The 13,962-nt window shown below is 52.3% G+C and overlaps 1 protein-coding gene across 1 annotated transcript; it reads left to right on the plus strand.

Annotated features, from left to right (window-relative positions):
• The first annotated feature begins 8,988 nt into the window (after nt 1-8,988).
• Nucleotides 8,989-10,534, plus strand: LOC126988319 (uncharacterized). The gene is made up of 3 exons (XM_050846375.1): nt 8,989-9,032; nt 9,282-9,456; nt 10,094-10,534. Exons 1-3 carry the CDS (start codon nt 8,989-8,991, stop codon nt 10,532-10,534), a joined length of 660 nt encoding a protein of 219 aa, XP_050702332.1.
• Nucleotides 10,535-13,962: the final 3,428 nt, after the last annotated feature.

A 13,962-nucleotide genomic window follows, 5' to 3' on the forward strand; every position in this document is an offset into this window, starting at 1 on the left:
TAACACAAGGACATAACTTAAAGAAGAGTAAAGCAAACATATATAACAAACAGAACTTATAGATAATCTGAAGTTCACAGTGCAGCAGGAGGGGCTCATTGGTCTCCTCGACGGTCCTGCACCAGCAGGGGCAGTGACTCCTTGGGCAGTGGGGGTCGGGGGCCAGACGCAGGCGGTGGAGGTGAGCGCTGAGTCGCGTGTGGCCCAGGCGGAGGCGTGTCAGGTACTCCACACCAGAGACTATAAAAGAAAGACAGGAAAGTTGAACGAAACTCTGTGGGCAGCTGGCGTCGGCTCGCTAGATGGCCTTGGTGTAATGTCAACACCCAGGACCAGGACCAAGACCCCAAGTCTGTTCGTTTATCTTTGACACGTGGAGTACCTGACACGCCTCCGCCTGGTCCACACACGACTCAGAGCTCACCTCCACCGCCTGCGCCTGGCCCCCGACCCTCACTGCCCAAGGACCGTCGAGGAGACCAATGAGCACCTCCTGCTGCACTGTGTACTTCAGATAATCTATAAGTTATGTTTCTTACACATGTTTGCTTTACTCTTCTTAAAGCTTTAAGTTATGGGTAAAGATTCGTTTTAGTAGAATAAGGTGGGGTAAGTTGCCCCCCTTAAGAGAGATTGCCTGTTGTAGCAACATTTTTTGCAGTAGAATTTAAAAAAAAAGTTCTGTTGAAAGCTTAGGCTAAGGCCTCTCTATGGTATATATTATATCCATTCATTATGATATACACCATATTATAATGACAATTTAAAAAAAAATAATAATGGGGGCTTCTTACCCCGCATGTGGGTTAAAACGCCCACTAGGTAAGCCTTTTACTCCACTCTGGCTTACAATAATAAAACTCACAGAAACATAAGGAAAATAGTTTTTCACATTATAAAAATATAATATTTATTCCCTTTTTGAAAACTATACCCTATAAATCTCTCTTGATGTGAAATATTGGAACAATCAAATTTGTGTCTCCTAATGAACAGAATGTAAAACTAAACAATTAATTAATTTTCTAAAAGGTATCCCCTTCTTTTGGACTAGTAATATTAGACTAGATTCCCTTTCTTCTGAATTTTTGTAACAAAAGGAACATCTACTTTCATGAAAAATATATGGAACTAAATATTCAATTAATTTGATAAAATATCTCCTTTCTGTTGAATACTGATACCTGAAACAGTTAAAAACACCAACTTCCTTATAGTCTCAAACTCAAAAGTGTTCACTTATGGATGCCTTTCAAAAACTTCAACAAATTCTATTTATAGCAGTAACATGGGTAGGCGGTGGCGTAGGTGGTAGCGTACTGGGCCCACATTCACCGCGTGATGGACGACGCGGGCTCGAATCCCCACGCTACCACTCGGATTTTTCAGTCACCGCCGAGTGGCTTAAAACTACCCACATGCTGTCCTGAAGACCACCCATCAACCCGGACTCTAGAGGAAGCCGTCCAAGCGAATCAAGAACGAGTTCCGGGGGGCAGCATGAGCCAGTGCAAGATGGCGCCACTATAAACACTCGCCTGCGCCAGAACGGGCTGGGCCGACCATCAGGCCCCACCTGGAAGAAGCCTTGGGCCGACCATCAGGCCCCACCGGGAAGATGCCTACCGGCGCAATAGGCAACAACGTAAAAAAAAAAAAAAAAAAAAAAACTGTAATGCCTAATCAGACTCGCAGTTTTGACATACGTACAGATCTAGGCCTACTCCAGTTGTGCATTCTGCATGTGACCAATTTCTACAACCTCGACATTGGACCCATTTTTCTGAAGGTCTGCTATTAGCAAATAGTTCCCCACACAAAAAACAAGGCCATTTGCCAATTTGTTGATAATGCGGTAAAAGGCCCACATGTGGGGTAAAAGGCCTCCCTGTGGGCAACTTACCCCAAAGGCACAGGGGGCTTCTTACCCTGGCAACTCATATATACACAAAATGTCATCATCTTTCCTACAAGTAAGTAGGCAGAGTATAATGACATGCAATATAGTCTAGACATCTTAGAGCAAGTATCCATAGCCATCAGGCTAACTACAGTTCTTTGTCGTTAATTAGGTATCATTAAAATCACTGAAAACTTATAAGCAAGTAGTCAAAAAGAAGAAATGTTCCCTTGTGGCCAGAGCAACTGTCCATTGTTTACTCCAGTAGTTCCTGTGAGCACAGAGAGTTGGCGTTGCCTACTTGATCATGTGACTGCTTGAGAAAAGAAAGAAAGAAAGACAAAACCAAGGGGGGGCCTTTCACCCCAGGGGGCATCTTACCCCACCTTACCATACCGTGCCAGTATCTCATTATCTACTTTATGAAACATCACTATCTCTTCATATATCTTTTCTACAAACCTTCAACAGTCATGGAAACGTTTTCAAAATCCAATTCAAGGACTTTTTTTTATTATTGAAAATAGGGGATAATGTTTACGAAAGTGCGTTGCCTCCTCTTTGCAGCTGCAAAATAGCTCGCAGAGGATTTAGAGTGGGGGAGCATATTTAAACTATTCCAACCGAACTTTACGACCTGCTAACGGGGGGGCTGCGCCCCCCTCGACCCCCCATTCTAACCAGGGGGGCGCAGAATGAGATACTGGCACGGTACTAAAACGAATCTTAACCAAGTTATGTCCTTGTGTTAGACAGGTATCAACCAATTTATATGGCCTAGTATTATGTAACTTTTCTAAGTGACTGTACTTGTCTATTTGTTGTATAATTTTCTTTATTATTCTTATTCCTATATTCTTGAGATTATTCCATTGCATTACTGCCCTATTATCTTTCTTTACTTTGTGTATAGCTAATATGCGACCAATATTTCTTTATCATATTTTCTTTTGCTCGTGTGTCTGTGTTCATGCATTTTCTATAATGCACAATGCGTGCCGTATATCTACATGCCAGCATATATTTGTTGTATATAATTTTCAAGACAAATACAATTGAACTGCACATTTATATCATTGTCCAAAATACACTAATTAGTTTAGTAAATAGGTGTGTGTGTGTGTGTGTGTGTGTGTGTGTGTGTGTGTGTGTGTGTGTGTGTGTGTAAAATAAAGGTACACTTCATGAACTATGGTCTTTGTGGTTACCACCCACCACTGATGAAAGATAGCAAATAATAATCATATAATACATAATGAATGATGAAAAAATAAATATTGTTGATACATAATGTCAAAAATAAGATCTACGCATAATATGATACAAACTACAAAGCGATAAGGTCACAAGAAGATGAAGAGACCGTACACCTGCAGACGACGTACTTGATATAGTTTGGCGTCGGTTCAACAGATGGCGCTGCTGGTCTATATCTGCCTCACATTTTCTTTATCGCTTTTAGATAAAAGCGGGGGGGGGGGGAAGATTGCTCCCTCTTGCACGAGGGAGAACGGGCCTCTGCCAAAGGCGGCCCGTAGCAGGGAGCCGACAGACCGACTCTATCGGCGATCGAAATCTAGCCGACCAAGTCGGTCTGTCGACGAGGACTGGCGTGTCTCTGAAGATAGAAGCTTTCCTATCTTTCTTTTATGGTCTTTGATTTGAACCGAAAAACAATGTTTTGTTGGCAACACTGGTGTGTGTGTGTGTGTGTGTGGAGGGCGTGTCAGTGGTGCGGGCAGCAACCCAGGTGTTCATGCTTCCAGCCCGGGCTACAGAGCACGCCGAGGCCCGTGAGGTTACAGCCGGGACCAAGAGGTGCGTGAACACACAAGGGTCAGTTGGTGCCGAGAGAGAGGTGACGAGGGTGTTTAGGGTAGCCATAACTTAAGGTCAAAAAGCTGAGTTCCCTCATATTAACCCTCCTTCGACCGCTAGACTCCCGTTTGCGCATGCGCACTAGTCCTTAGCAATGATGCCAAGGCGAAAGCGTCTATAGCAACCAGACTGACAGCATGGCGGTAACTGTCCTGTTGCTGCGTAGGCACGCTCTGCCACTTGCCTGCGCCGAGCACGCAGATAAATTACACAAGGCTGGAGCACAAGGGGTGATTTTGAGTCCAGTGAGGCGGGGCGGCGACAGCCATCAAACGAGATCAACAAAGTGACAAACCCGCAACTGAAACATTGAGAAGGGAGAGGACCCCCTGATTCTGGACTACGACTAGTTGCAAGGATCAGTGGTGGTTTAAATGACGAACCAGGGGAACCTGACATCTTAGTTTTTCTTAGGTTATGATATTGTTTGGTTGTTAGAAACTATAAAGAATTTACACCGGAATGTTCCTGGTTTTCGTGTGCAGGCGCATATATCCAGAAGTGACCAGCACCGAGGAGGAGTTGTGAGGCTCACTACCCGGTGCTTGGCCGAGCAGGTGTCCCGGACTGACACACACAGGCCGAGGAGCAAATCTGGCTACAGTTGTCCTGGGGCCACGTCTGAACTTGGTGACGTCCGCATCCCGCCAAGTGGTGATCAATTTGAGTACCGAGGAACAGGACCAGACAGTCAATTGTCATGGTAAAACACTTGTGACTTGTGAGTATATGTAACCGTAATAATGACAGTAGTGAACCATTTAAAACACACTGGAAAACTCATAGACGGTAATTTAACATTTAGGAGGAGTGAAGAGTGGGTTTCTGAAATTGATTTGTGCCTTACAAAACAGAACCCTATTCTACTGATTAAAGAACTAACAGCACAACAAGAGGCTCGCAGGCGTGGCCAAGCACGGCTCCGCCGCTGCAGTCGTACTTATAAACGTCTCGGCCCCTTAGTTCGCCTGTTTGAAAAGCATTTCGCAGAAACAATGAACCCTATACTATGGAACAGACACTTGCCCCAGCCTCGTCATTAAGCCGCGAATTTTGGAAAATCAACCGCTTTGGTGCGAATCGCCATAACTCCCTTATTTCTGGAGCTACAGAAAAGTTTTTGGTATCAATCAACGGCAAAATGAAAGGGCTATATTTTTTTGATTGGCGACCGGGCTCGAAAACCGACTCGAAAGGGTACAAAATCGAATAAATTCGCAAAAAACGACTGAAAAAAACCTTTTTGAGTTCCCAACCTTGAAACCCACTCATTTTTGGAGAATTTCAAAACAATTATTTAACAAATGATTTAGCCCTACCAATGTGCTTTCCAATATGGTGCATAACATTTCCCTACTCCCAGTAGTTTCGTCGCTAGAGCTCAAAACGTAAACCCTGTCGAGAGCGATTTTGACGAACTCCAGACACTTTGCCGTTTTCGTCAAGTGTGGCCTTGCTATTGCCTCTAGAAGGCTGTAATGTGGCATGTAGCCCCTCTTGGCAATGCAGTTTGACCAACTCGAAGGATGTTTTGATAGATCGATTCCAAGTTCGTCGTCGAGCCGTCACAAAATAACCTGTTTTTCGGCTCTTTTGCCGCGATTTGGACACGTCCTAGTTTTTTGCTTTTAACATTTTTATTTATTTAATGCTTTCAAATTTTATTTTCTTATCATCAATATGTATTAAAAGAGCTTTCATTTGCCACCAAGCACGCCTTCCTAGCTTCAGTAGTTTTTGCTCGAGCTCGACCAGAAGTCGCGACGAACATTCGCCGAATCTGACTCATATCACGCACCGCGACGAAAAACCTTCCTGACGCCACGAAAATTAATATATCTGCATAAAAAATCATATATGAACACTTCAGTATGTTGACTATCTTGTATGAAAACCATTTTAAGATATCTATATAAAAAATACTATTTTTATATAATCATTTCACTATATAAATCAACCTATATTAAGCGCCTTATTATACACGTTCTTTTTTTCTTTTGTATTCAACCATATTTCTTCCCATTTATGAATTATACAATGTGTGATTACATAAAAAAAAAAAACTAGTAATATATGAAACATGTGAACAGAATAATACTATAAAGTTAATATATATTGTGCGCTATAAAGTGTTTGTAGTATCTTGATGTATGTGTTATTTCGTGAGGGGACGGAATGAACCATCTGGTGGGCGATTTAATTAAAGACTTTTTTGAGAACCTGTTGAACACACCCATGCAGCGAACAGAGAGAGCAAAGCGATGAAATTGACGATATTGACTTAGAAAACTTACCAAATGTACCGATTTTAGATGACCCATTGTGTAGTGAGACTGACCAGGCAGGCAGCGAGAGACCTCAATTGCACAAGCTATACAGGAAGAGAGAGAGAGAGAGAGAGAGAGAGAGAGAGAGAGAGAGAGAGAGAGAGAGAGAGAGAGAGAGAGAGAGAGAATGCCTTTTTTTCTCATTATTATTATTTTTGGCTTTGAACTACTTCCTTTACTGTATATAAAAAAAAAGTGTGAAATCGCCCGAACAAGCTGCCCAAGAGAGGTGCTTTCCAATTTGGACAAGATGTATATTATAGTAATGTAGATATTTGTTTTCTCGATCTATGTGAACTTTGTCAATAAACCAACTATCTAAATATGTGTGTGTGTGTGTGTGTGTGTGTGTGTGTGTGTGTGTGTGTTTGATTTTTTTTTTTATCTTTCATGCCATATTTTTTGTCCTTTTCCTTCCTTCCTTTCTTTCTTTGTGTCCTTCCTTCCATCCTTTCTTCCATTCTTCCTTCCTTTCTTCCATTCTTCCTTCCATCCTTCCTTCCTTCTTTAAATTCTTTACTCTATTCCTTTCATTCTTCCTTCCTTCCTACCTTTCGTTCAATTTCTCGTCCACATCTTCACAGCCGATCCACTAATAAGTTTCAACCTTCCCCAGCCTCCGCCAATCGTGTGCAGGCTGCGTCGCGGAGTGGGCGTGGCCTGCGTTTGGACGGGCCAATGGCGTGCTTACAGGAAACAGGAATGGGAGGAGCTTGTAGCCAGGTTAGTGTGAACAGATTAAGTTTACGGTACCAGGTTCTTCTATTTGTATCAGCCTTTCCGAATGTACTCCACTTGGTCCTCTGTCTGTCTGGTGTTAATGTGCTCCATCCCGCCCCGGCAAAGGTTCTAACTCCACCTCTCCACCTGGTCCTCTGTCTGTCTGGTGTTAGTGTGCTCAATCCCGCCCCGGCAAAGGTTCTAACTCCACCTCTCCACCTGGTCCTCTGACTAGGGTTAGTGTGCTCCATCCTGCCCCGGCAAAGGTTCTAACTCCACCTCTCCACCTGGTGTTAATGTACTTCATCCCGCCACGGCAAAGGTTCTAATTCCACCTCTCCACCTGGCCCTCTGTCTGTCTGGTGCTAGTGTGCTCCATCCCGCCCCGGCAAAGGTTCTAACTCCACCTCTCCACCTGGTCCTCTGTCTGTCTGGTGCTAGTGTGCTCCATCCCGCCCCGGCAAAGGTTCTAATTCCACCTCTCCACCTGGTCCTCTGTCTGTTTGGTGTTGGTGTGCTCCATCCTGCCCCGGCAAAGGTTATAATTCCACCTCTCCACCTGGTCCTCTGTCTGCCTGGTGTCTGGTGTTAGTGTGCTCCATCCCGCGCCGGCAACGGTTCTAACTCCACCTCTCCACCTGGCCCTCTGTCTGTCTGGTGTTAGTGTGCTCCATCCCGCGCCGGCAACGGTTCTAACTCCACCTCTCCACCTGGTCCTCTGTCTGTCTGGTGTTAGTGTGCTCCATCCCGCCCCGGCAAAGGTTCTAGCTCCACCTCTCCACCTGGCCCTCTGTCTGTCTGGTGTTAATGTGCTCCATCCCGCCCCGGCAAAGGTTCTAACTCCACCTCTCCACCTGGCCCTCTGTCTGTCTGGTGTTAATGTGCGCCATCCCGCCCCGGCAAAGGTTCTAGCTCCACCTCTCCACCTGGTCCTCTGTCTGTCTGGTGTTAGTGTGCTCCATCCCGCGCCGGCAACGGTTCTAACTCTACCTCTCCACCTGGTCCTCTGTCTGTCTGGTGTTAGTGTGCTCCATCCCGCCCCGGCAAAGGTTCTAACTCCTCCTCTCCACCTGACCCTCTGTCTGTCTGGTGTTAGTGTGCTCCATCCCGCCCCGGCAAAGGTTCTAACTCCTCCTCTCCACCTGGTCCTCTGTCTATCTGGTGTTAGTGTGCTCCATCCCGCGCCGGCAACAGTTCTAACTCCACCTCTCCACCTGGCCCTCTGTCTGTCTGGTGTTAGTGTGCTCCATCCCGCCCCGGCAAAGGTTCCAGCTCCACCTCTCCACCTGGCCCTCTGTCTGTCTGGTGTTAATGTGCTCCATCCCGCCCCGGCAAAGGTTCTAGCTCCACCTCTCCACCTGGCCCTCGGTCTACCCTGACTCCCTGGGTCGCCGCTCTGTTCTTTCTCTGTCTGTTTGTCATCAGTTCTACGCATGACATGGCTGCCCAAGTCCATTCCTCGTTCCTAATTGTCACTGGAATACTTGAGGGTCTGCCTTTCCTGTGCTCCGTGATGGCCACTGCCTGCCTCTGCCTCTCCGCGTGGTGGCCGGCACTGTTCACTGCGTTCCGCTCGGCGCCTCACGGTCTGCACGGGCCGTGGCTTGGCGGTAAGGTTTGGGCCGCTCACTCCGACATTGTCACAAGTTTCCTTTCCTCCACAAACTCATTGCCCTAACGTGTCCACTGTGGCTCTCGCCGCCGTTGTTTTGGGCAGGTCACGGTGCGCAGGCGCGTTGCGGCGCGGCGGCCGGTACGTGGCGCGCCGCCCCCGGCCCCGCCCCGGAATATTATTGAAACTACGGCCATTACAGTGCGCTGCCAAGGCTCCAGCTCCGCTACACTAGCCTCAGCATGTGACGGGCCGGGCGAGGCGGCCCACCTACCCTGGGTGTGCCCAGGCGCCCAACCACTGGCCAGCCCCACAGGGGTGGACAGGCGGCGGGGCGACGCCGCTGCCGTGCCGCGGCGCCCCGCGCTCTGTGTGGTGTGGCGGCCCGCGCCTTACCCCGCCCGCCGGGGCCAAGGTTGGGAGGCGGCGCCTAGCTGGCTGGGGGACCAGTCCACAGGGACCGGCAGGTGTGGTGACCCAGGAGGACTGGTGGGGGACGAAGCCCCGCGGTGGTGGGCAGGTGGGGGACGAAGCCCCGCCGTGGGGGGCAGATGGGGGACGAAGCCCCGCCGTGGGGGGAAGTTAAGAAGGTCAGGTCAGGTTAGAGTTATGCAAACAGATCTTAGCTGATCCGACTTCCCTCCCGACCTCAACGAGGTTCAGCCCGCCGCCCCCGCCGCGGCCAGCCCGCCGCCCCCGCCGCGGCCAGCCCGCCGCCCCCGCCGCGGCCCGCCCCCCGCCCCGCCGTGGCCAGCCCGCCGCCCCGCCGCGGCCAGCCCGCCGCCCCGCCGCGGCCAGCCCGCCGCCCCCCGCCTAGGCCAGCCCGCCGCCCCCGCCGTGGCAGCCCGCCGCCCCGCCGCAGCCAGCCCGTGCCCCGCCGCAGCCAGCCCGCCGCCCACGCCGCGGCCAGCCTGCCGCGCCGCACCAGCCAGCCGCCCCCGCCGCAGCCAGCCCGCCACCCCCGCCGCAGCCAGCCCACCGCCCCAGCCGCAGCCAGCCCGCCGCCCCCGCTGCGGCCAGCCCGCCGCCCCCGCCGCGACCAGCCCGCCGCCCCCGCCGTGGCCAGCCCGCCGCCCCCGCCGCAGCCAACCCGCCGCCCCCGCCGCGGCCAGCCCACCGCCCCCGCCGTGGCTAGCCCGCCGCCCACGCCGCGGCCGGCCCGCCGCCCCGACGCAGCCAGCCCGCCGCCCCTGCCGCGGCCGGCCCGCCGCCCCGCCGCAGCCAGCCCGCCGCCCCGCCGCGGCCAGCCCGCCGCCCCGCCGCAGCCAGCCCGCCGCCGCCCCTGCCGCAGCCAGCCCGCCGCCCCGCCGCGGCCAGCGCACCGCCCCGCCGTGGCTAGTCCGCCGCCCGCGCCGTGGCCAGCCCGCCACCCCCGCCACGGCAGCCCGCCGCCCCGCCGCAGCCAGCCCGCCGCCCCGCCGTGTCCATCCCGCCGCCCCCTGCCGCGACCAGCCTGCCGCCCCGCCGTGGCCAGCCCGCCGCCGCCCCGCCGTGGCCAGCCCGCCGTCCCCGCCGCGGCCAGCCTCCGCCCCCGCCGCAGCCAGCCCGCCGCCTCCGCCGCGGCCAGCCCGCCGCCCCGCCGCAGCCAACCCGCCGCCCCGCCGCGGCCAGCCCACCGCCCTGCTGTGGCCAGTCCGCCGCCCGCGCCGTGGCCAGCCTGCCGCCCCGCCGCGGCCAGCCCGCCACCCCGCCGCGGCCAGCCCGCCGCCCCCGCCGCAGCCAGCCCGCCGCCCCCGCCGTGGCCAGCCCGACGCCCCCGCCGCGGCCAGGTCGCCGTCCCCGCCGGGGCCAACCCGCCGCCCCCGCCCCGGCCAGCACGCCGCCCCCGCCGCGGCCAGCCCGCCGACCCCGCCGCGGCCAGCCCGCCACCCCGCCGCGGCCAGCCCGCCGCCCCTGCCGCGGCGAGCACGCCGCCCCCGCCGCGGCCAGCCCGCCGCCCCCGCCGCGGCCAGCCCGCCGCCCCCGCCGTGGCCAGTCCGCCGCCCCAGCCGCGGCCAGCCGTTCCCGCGCGCCGCGCCCCAGTGTCCTGTGGCCTGCCAGGCAACACGCGGGAAAGGCGCGCACCTGGAGACCCCGGAGGAAGGAACTCAGTGCTAACCCGGGTGCCACACCCGCCCTGTGTCCCGGGGTGATGGGTGCTTACCCGCCCGCCACAGGCTCAAGGGCTAAGAGCCGGAGATGAGCACCGGGGCCACGCGCGGCTGTAGCGTCAGCCCGCCACTACCCTGCACAACAGCCCGGCCTGCGCCGTGTGGAGGATCCATTACGGGAGGTCAGCACGGACGAAGCGCCACACACCGCCGGCCCTGTGTGTGTGTGAGTGTGTGCGTGTGTGTTGCTGGACGCGCCCACCGCCACCCTGTCTGGAGGGGTTGAGTCGCTTGCTGCACACGCCGGGGCGGGGAGGGGCGGGGCGGGGCACATGCCTCAGCTGTTGCCCCGGACCTGTTGTGATTGTAATTGAAGATGTTAAGACTTTGTTTTGGTGGAGACTTACAGGAGGAGTAAAAACAGCACCACCACCACCACCAACACCACCACCACCACCAACAAGAAAAACATTAATTCGAATTCTAGTGGTCAAAAAATGCACCGGCTCAGGACTTGTCGCAAACACGGAATGGACCGTTTTGGCTCTCCGGCGGGGACTCGGAGAAAGTACTGTTCTGACTTAACTCGGTTCATCTTTTCTATTTCGGGAAAAATTAATACAGGTTGTCGTTTGGAGCCAAATGCCCAGACGTGGTACCTGCTGGTAGGAAAAAAAATGCATTTACCCTTTGCTGGTAAAAAGTTTTAAGTTTTGCGTCTGTGTGTGGTGTGAGCACTGAGGGGCGAATGTGCCGCGGGCCGAAGTCTCCTGAGCGGCCCAAACAGGCAAAACACAGCTGGGAGGTCTCGTATTTTTTCGCCCAGGGCTTTATTTTGCTCTCCAGCAGCTTAAGAATGATTTAGCTTGCTGTTAAATAATTGTTAGTTTAAGTACCTGTAGCTATTGGGGGACTTCGTGGTGCAGTGGTTAGCACACTCGGCTCACAATCGAGAGAGCCCGGGTTCGATTCCTGGGCGGAGTGGTAAAACTTGGGCGGCTTTTCCGATATCCTACGCCCCTGTCCACCCAGCAGTGAATGGGTACCAGATATTAATCGGGGGTTGTGTCCCGTCTCATGGGGTCTGTTCCCTTCTCCTATAATTCCTTCCCCCTCCTGTCTCTCTCCGGCATATGAACACAGATTTTGCGTCGACTAAACGAAACTTTCTAACCTGTAGCTATTTGGACTTATGGTCTTAAGATGACACTGGTGGAAGTTCGAAGGAGTTGTGGGAGGTTTTTTCATAGGTAGTTTTATGAGTATGCATGGTAGTATAATGTCCTCTCTACCATTAACTTAAAAAAACACATTTGAAAAGGCTTTCGAAGGAGTTGTGGGTATTTCCATTGGTAATTTTATGAGCTTGGTAGTAGTCTGATCCTTCCTCTGTACCGTGAACATAAAATAAACAGTCATTTGACAAGGCTTTCGTAGGAGTTGTGGGCATTTCCAGGGGTTGTTTCATGAACCTGGTGGTAGTGTGACCCTTCCTCTGTACCGTGAACCTAAAGAAAGACCATTTGACAAGGCTTTCATAGGAGTTGTGGGAGGCATTTCCAGGGGTTGTTTCATGAACCTGGTGGTAGTGTGACCCCTCCTCAGTACCATGAACCTAAAGAAACACTCATTTGACAAGGCTTCCGTAGGAGTTGTGGGCATTTCCTGGGGTTGTTTCATGAGCCTGCTGGTAGTGTGACCCTTCCTCTGCACCATGAACCTAAAGGAACACATATTTCACAAGGCTTTCGTAGGAGTTGTGGGCATTTCCAGGGGTAGTTTCATGAGCCTGGTGGTAGTGTGACCCTTCCTCTGCACCATGAACCTAAAGGAACACATATTTCACAAGGCTTTCGTAGGAGTTGTGGCCATTTCAGGGGTTGTTTCATGAGCCAGGTGGTAGTGTGACCCTTCCTCTGTACCGTGAACCTAAAGGAACACATATTTCACAAGGCTTTCGTAGGAGTTGTGGGCATTTCCAGGGGTAGTTTCATGAGCCTGGTGGTAGTGTGACCCTTCCTCTGTACCGTGAACCTAAAGGAACACATATTTCACAAGGCTTTCGTAGGAGTTGTGGGCATTTCCAGGCGTAGTTTCATGAGCCTGGTGGTAGTGTGACCCTTCCTCTGTACCGTGAACCTAAAGAAACACTCATTAGAACCCGATTGATCTCCTTTTTGGCCTTTGGGAATGCGGAGTTGACGTGAGGGGCTGAACCGTCTGAGGATACCGCCCATTTAAACTTGCCTTGCGCTATGAGACCAATGAAAGGAAAGGAGGAAAGAGATACAAAGAGAAAATGAATGAATAAGAGAAAGGCATGAGGAAGAAGAGGACAAAAATAATAAAGGTAAGAGAGAGAGAGAGAGAGAGAGAGATGCCTTGATAGCTAAAAAGACCCCTCCTCTCTCTCTCTCTCTCTCTCTCACTCTCTCTCTCTCTCTTACGTCATCAGTAAAATGTTAGACCTCATCTGTGTGTGTGTGTGTGTGTGTGTGTGTGTGTGTGTGTGTGTGTGTGTGTGTGTGTGTGTGTGTGTGTGTGTGTGTGTGTGTGTGTGTGTGTGTGTGTGTGTGTGTGTGTGTGTGTGTCAAAGATGGAGTATTCGTATTTGGTATTATAAGACATTCAAATACAGTGTTTGGATGTATTCATATTCGAGTAGTTTTTTTTTTTCCATTGGGCCCACTGTGGCGGCAGGCTTGGTTTAGGGCCTGCTGGTTTGCCCCGGCCGTTAGTGGAGCAGACAAGTGTTTATAGTGGCACCATCTTGTGCTAAGTAGGGGCTTCGTGGTGCAGTGGTTAGCACACTCGGCTCACAATCGAGAGAGCCCGGGTTCGATTCCCGGGCGGAGTGGAAAAAATTGGGCGGCTTTTCCGATACCCTACGCCCCTGTCCACCCAGCAGTGAATGGGTACCAGGTATTAATCGGGGGTTGTGTCCCGTCTCCTGGGGTCTGTTCCCTTCTCCTATAATTCCTTCCCCCTCCTGCCTCTCTCCGGCATATGACCACAGATGTTGCGCCGACTAAACGAAACTTTCCAACTTCCCTGTCTCTCTCCGGCAAATGACCACAGATGTTGCGCCGACTAAACGAAACTTTCCAAACTTTTTGTGCTAAGTATTTGTGATCTGGTAATCCGGCGAGTACTCGATCTATTCCCGTCCCGGCGAGAGTGTGGTGTGGTGTCTGTTGCCCCCAGTCCCCCGTGACCCGCGCGACTGATGCCCGGTGTCAGCGGCGCCGTCAGCCGAAGCGGGAGAGTCAGCTGACCACGCCGCCGCGCCAGCATCCGGGGCGGCAAGGTGAGCTGTTGCTTCACGCAGGAACTTAGGCCGCTGTTGAAATAAGTGAAGGTCATATTCTTCAACCTCTCGGCACCCAAGCACACACGTTTTGGCAAGGTTTTCGTAGGAGTTGTGGGAGGTTTTTC

The sequence above is a fragment of the Eriocheir sinensis genome, chromosome 69 (assembly GCF_024679095.1).
Source record: "Eriocheir sinensis breed Jianghai 21 chromosome 69, ASM2467909v1, whole genome shotgun sequence".
NCBI classification, from domain to species: Eukaryota; Metazoa; Arthropoda; class Malacostraca; order Decapoda; family Varunidae; genus Eriocheir; species Eriocheir sinensis.

Coding starts and splice junctions, on each gene's coding strand:
- LOC126988319 (XM_050846375.1), top strand. CDS start 8,989: ATGGGGGACGAAGCCCCGCCGTGGGGGGAAGTTAAGAAGGTCAG. Junction 9,033..9,281: donor GGGGAAGTTAAGAAGGTCAG/GTCAGGTTAGAG, acceptor CCGCCGTGGCAG/CCCGCCGCCCCGCCGCAGCC. Junction 9,457..10,093: donor CGCCGCCCCCGCTGCGGCCA/GCCCGCCGCCCC, acceptor CGCCGTGGCCAG/CCTGCCGCCCCGCCGCGGCC.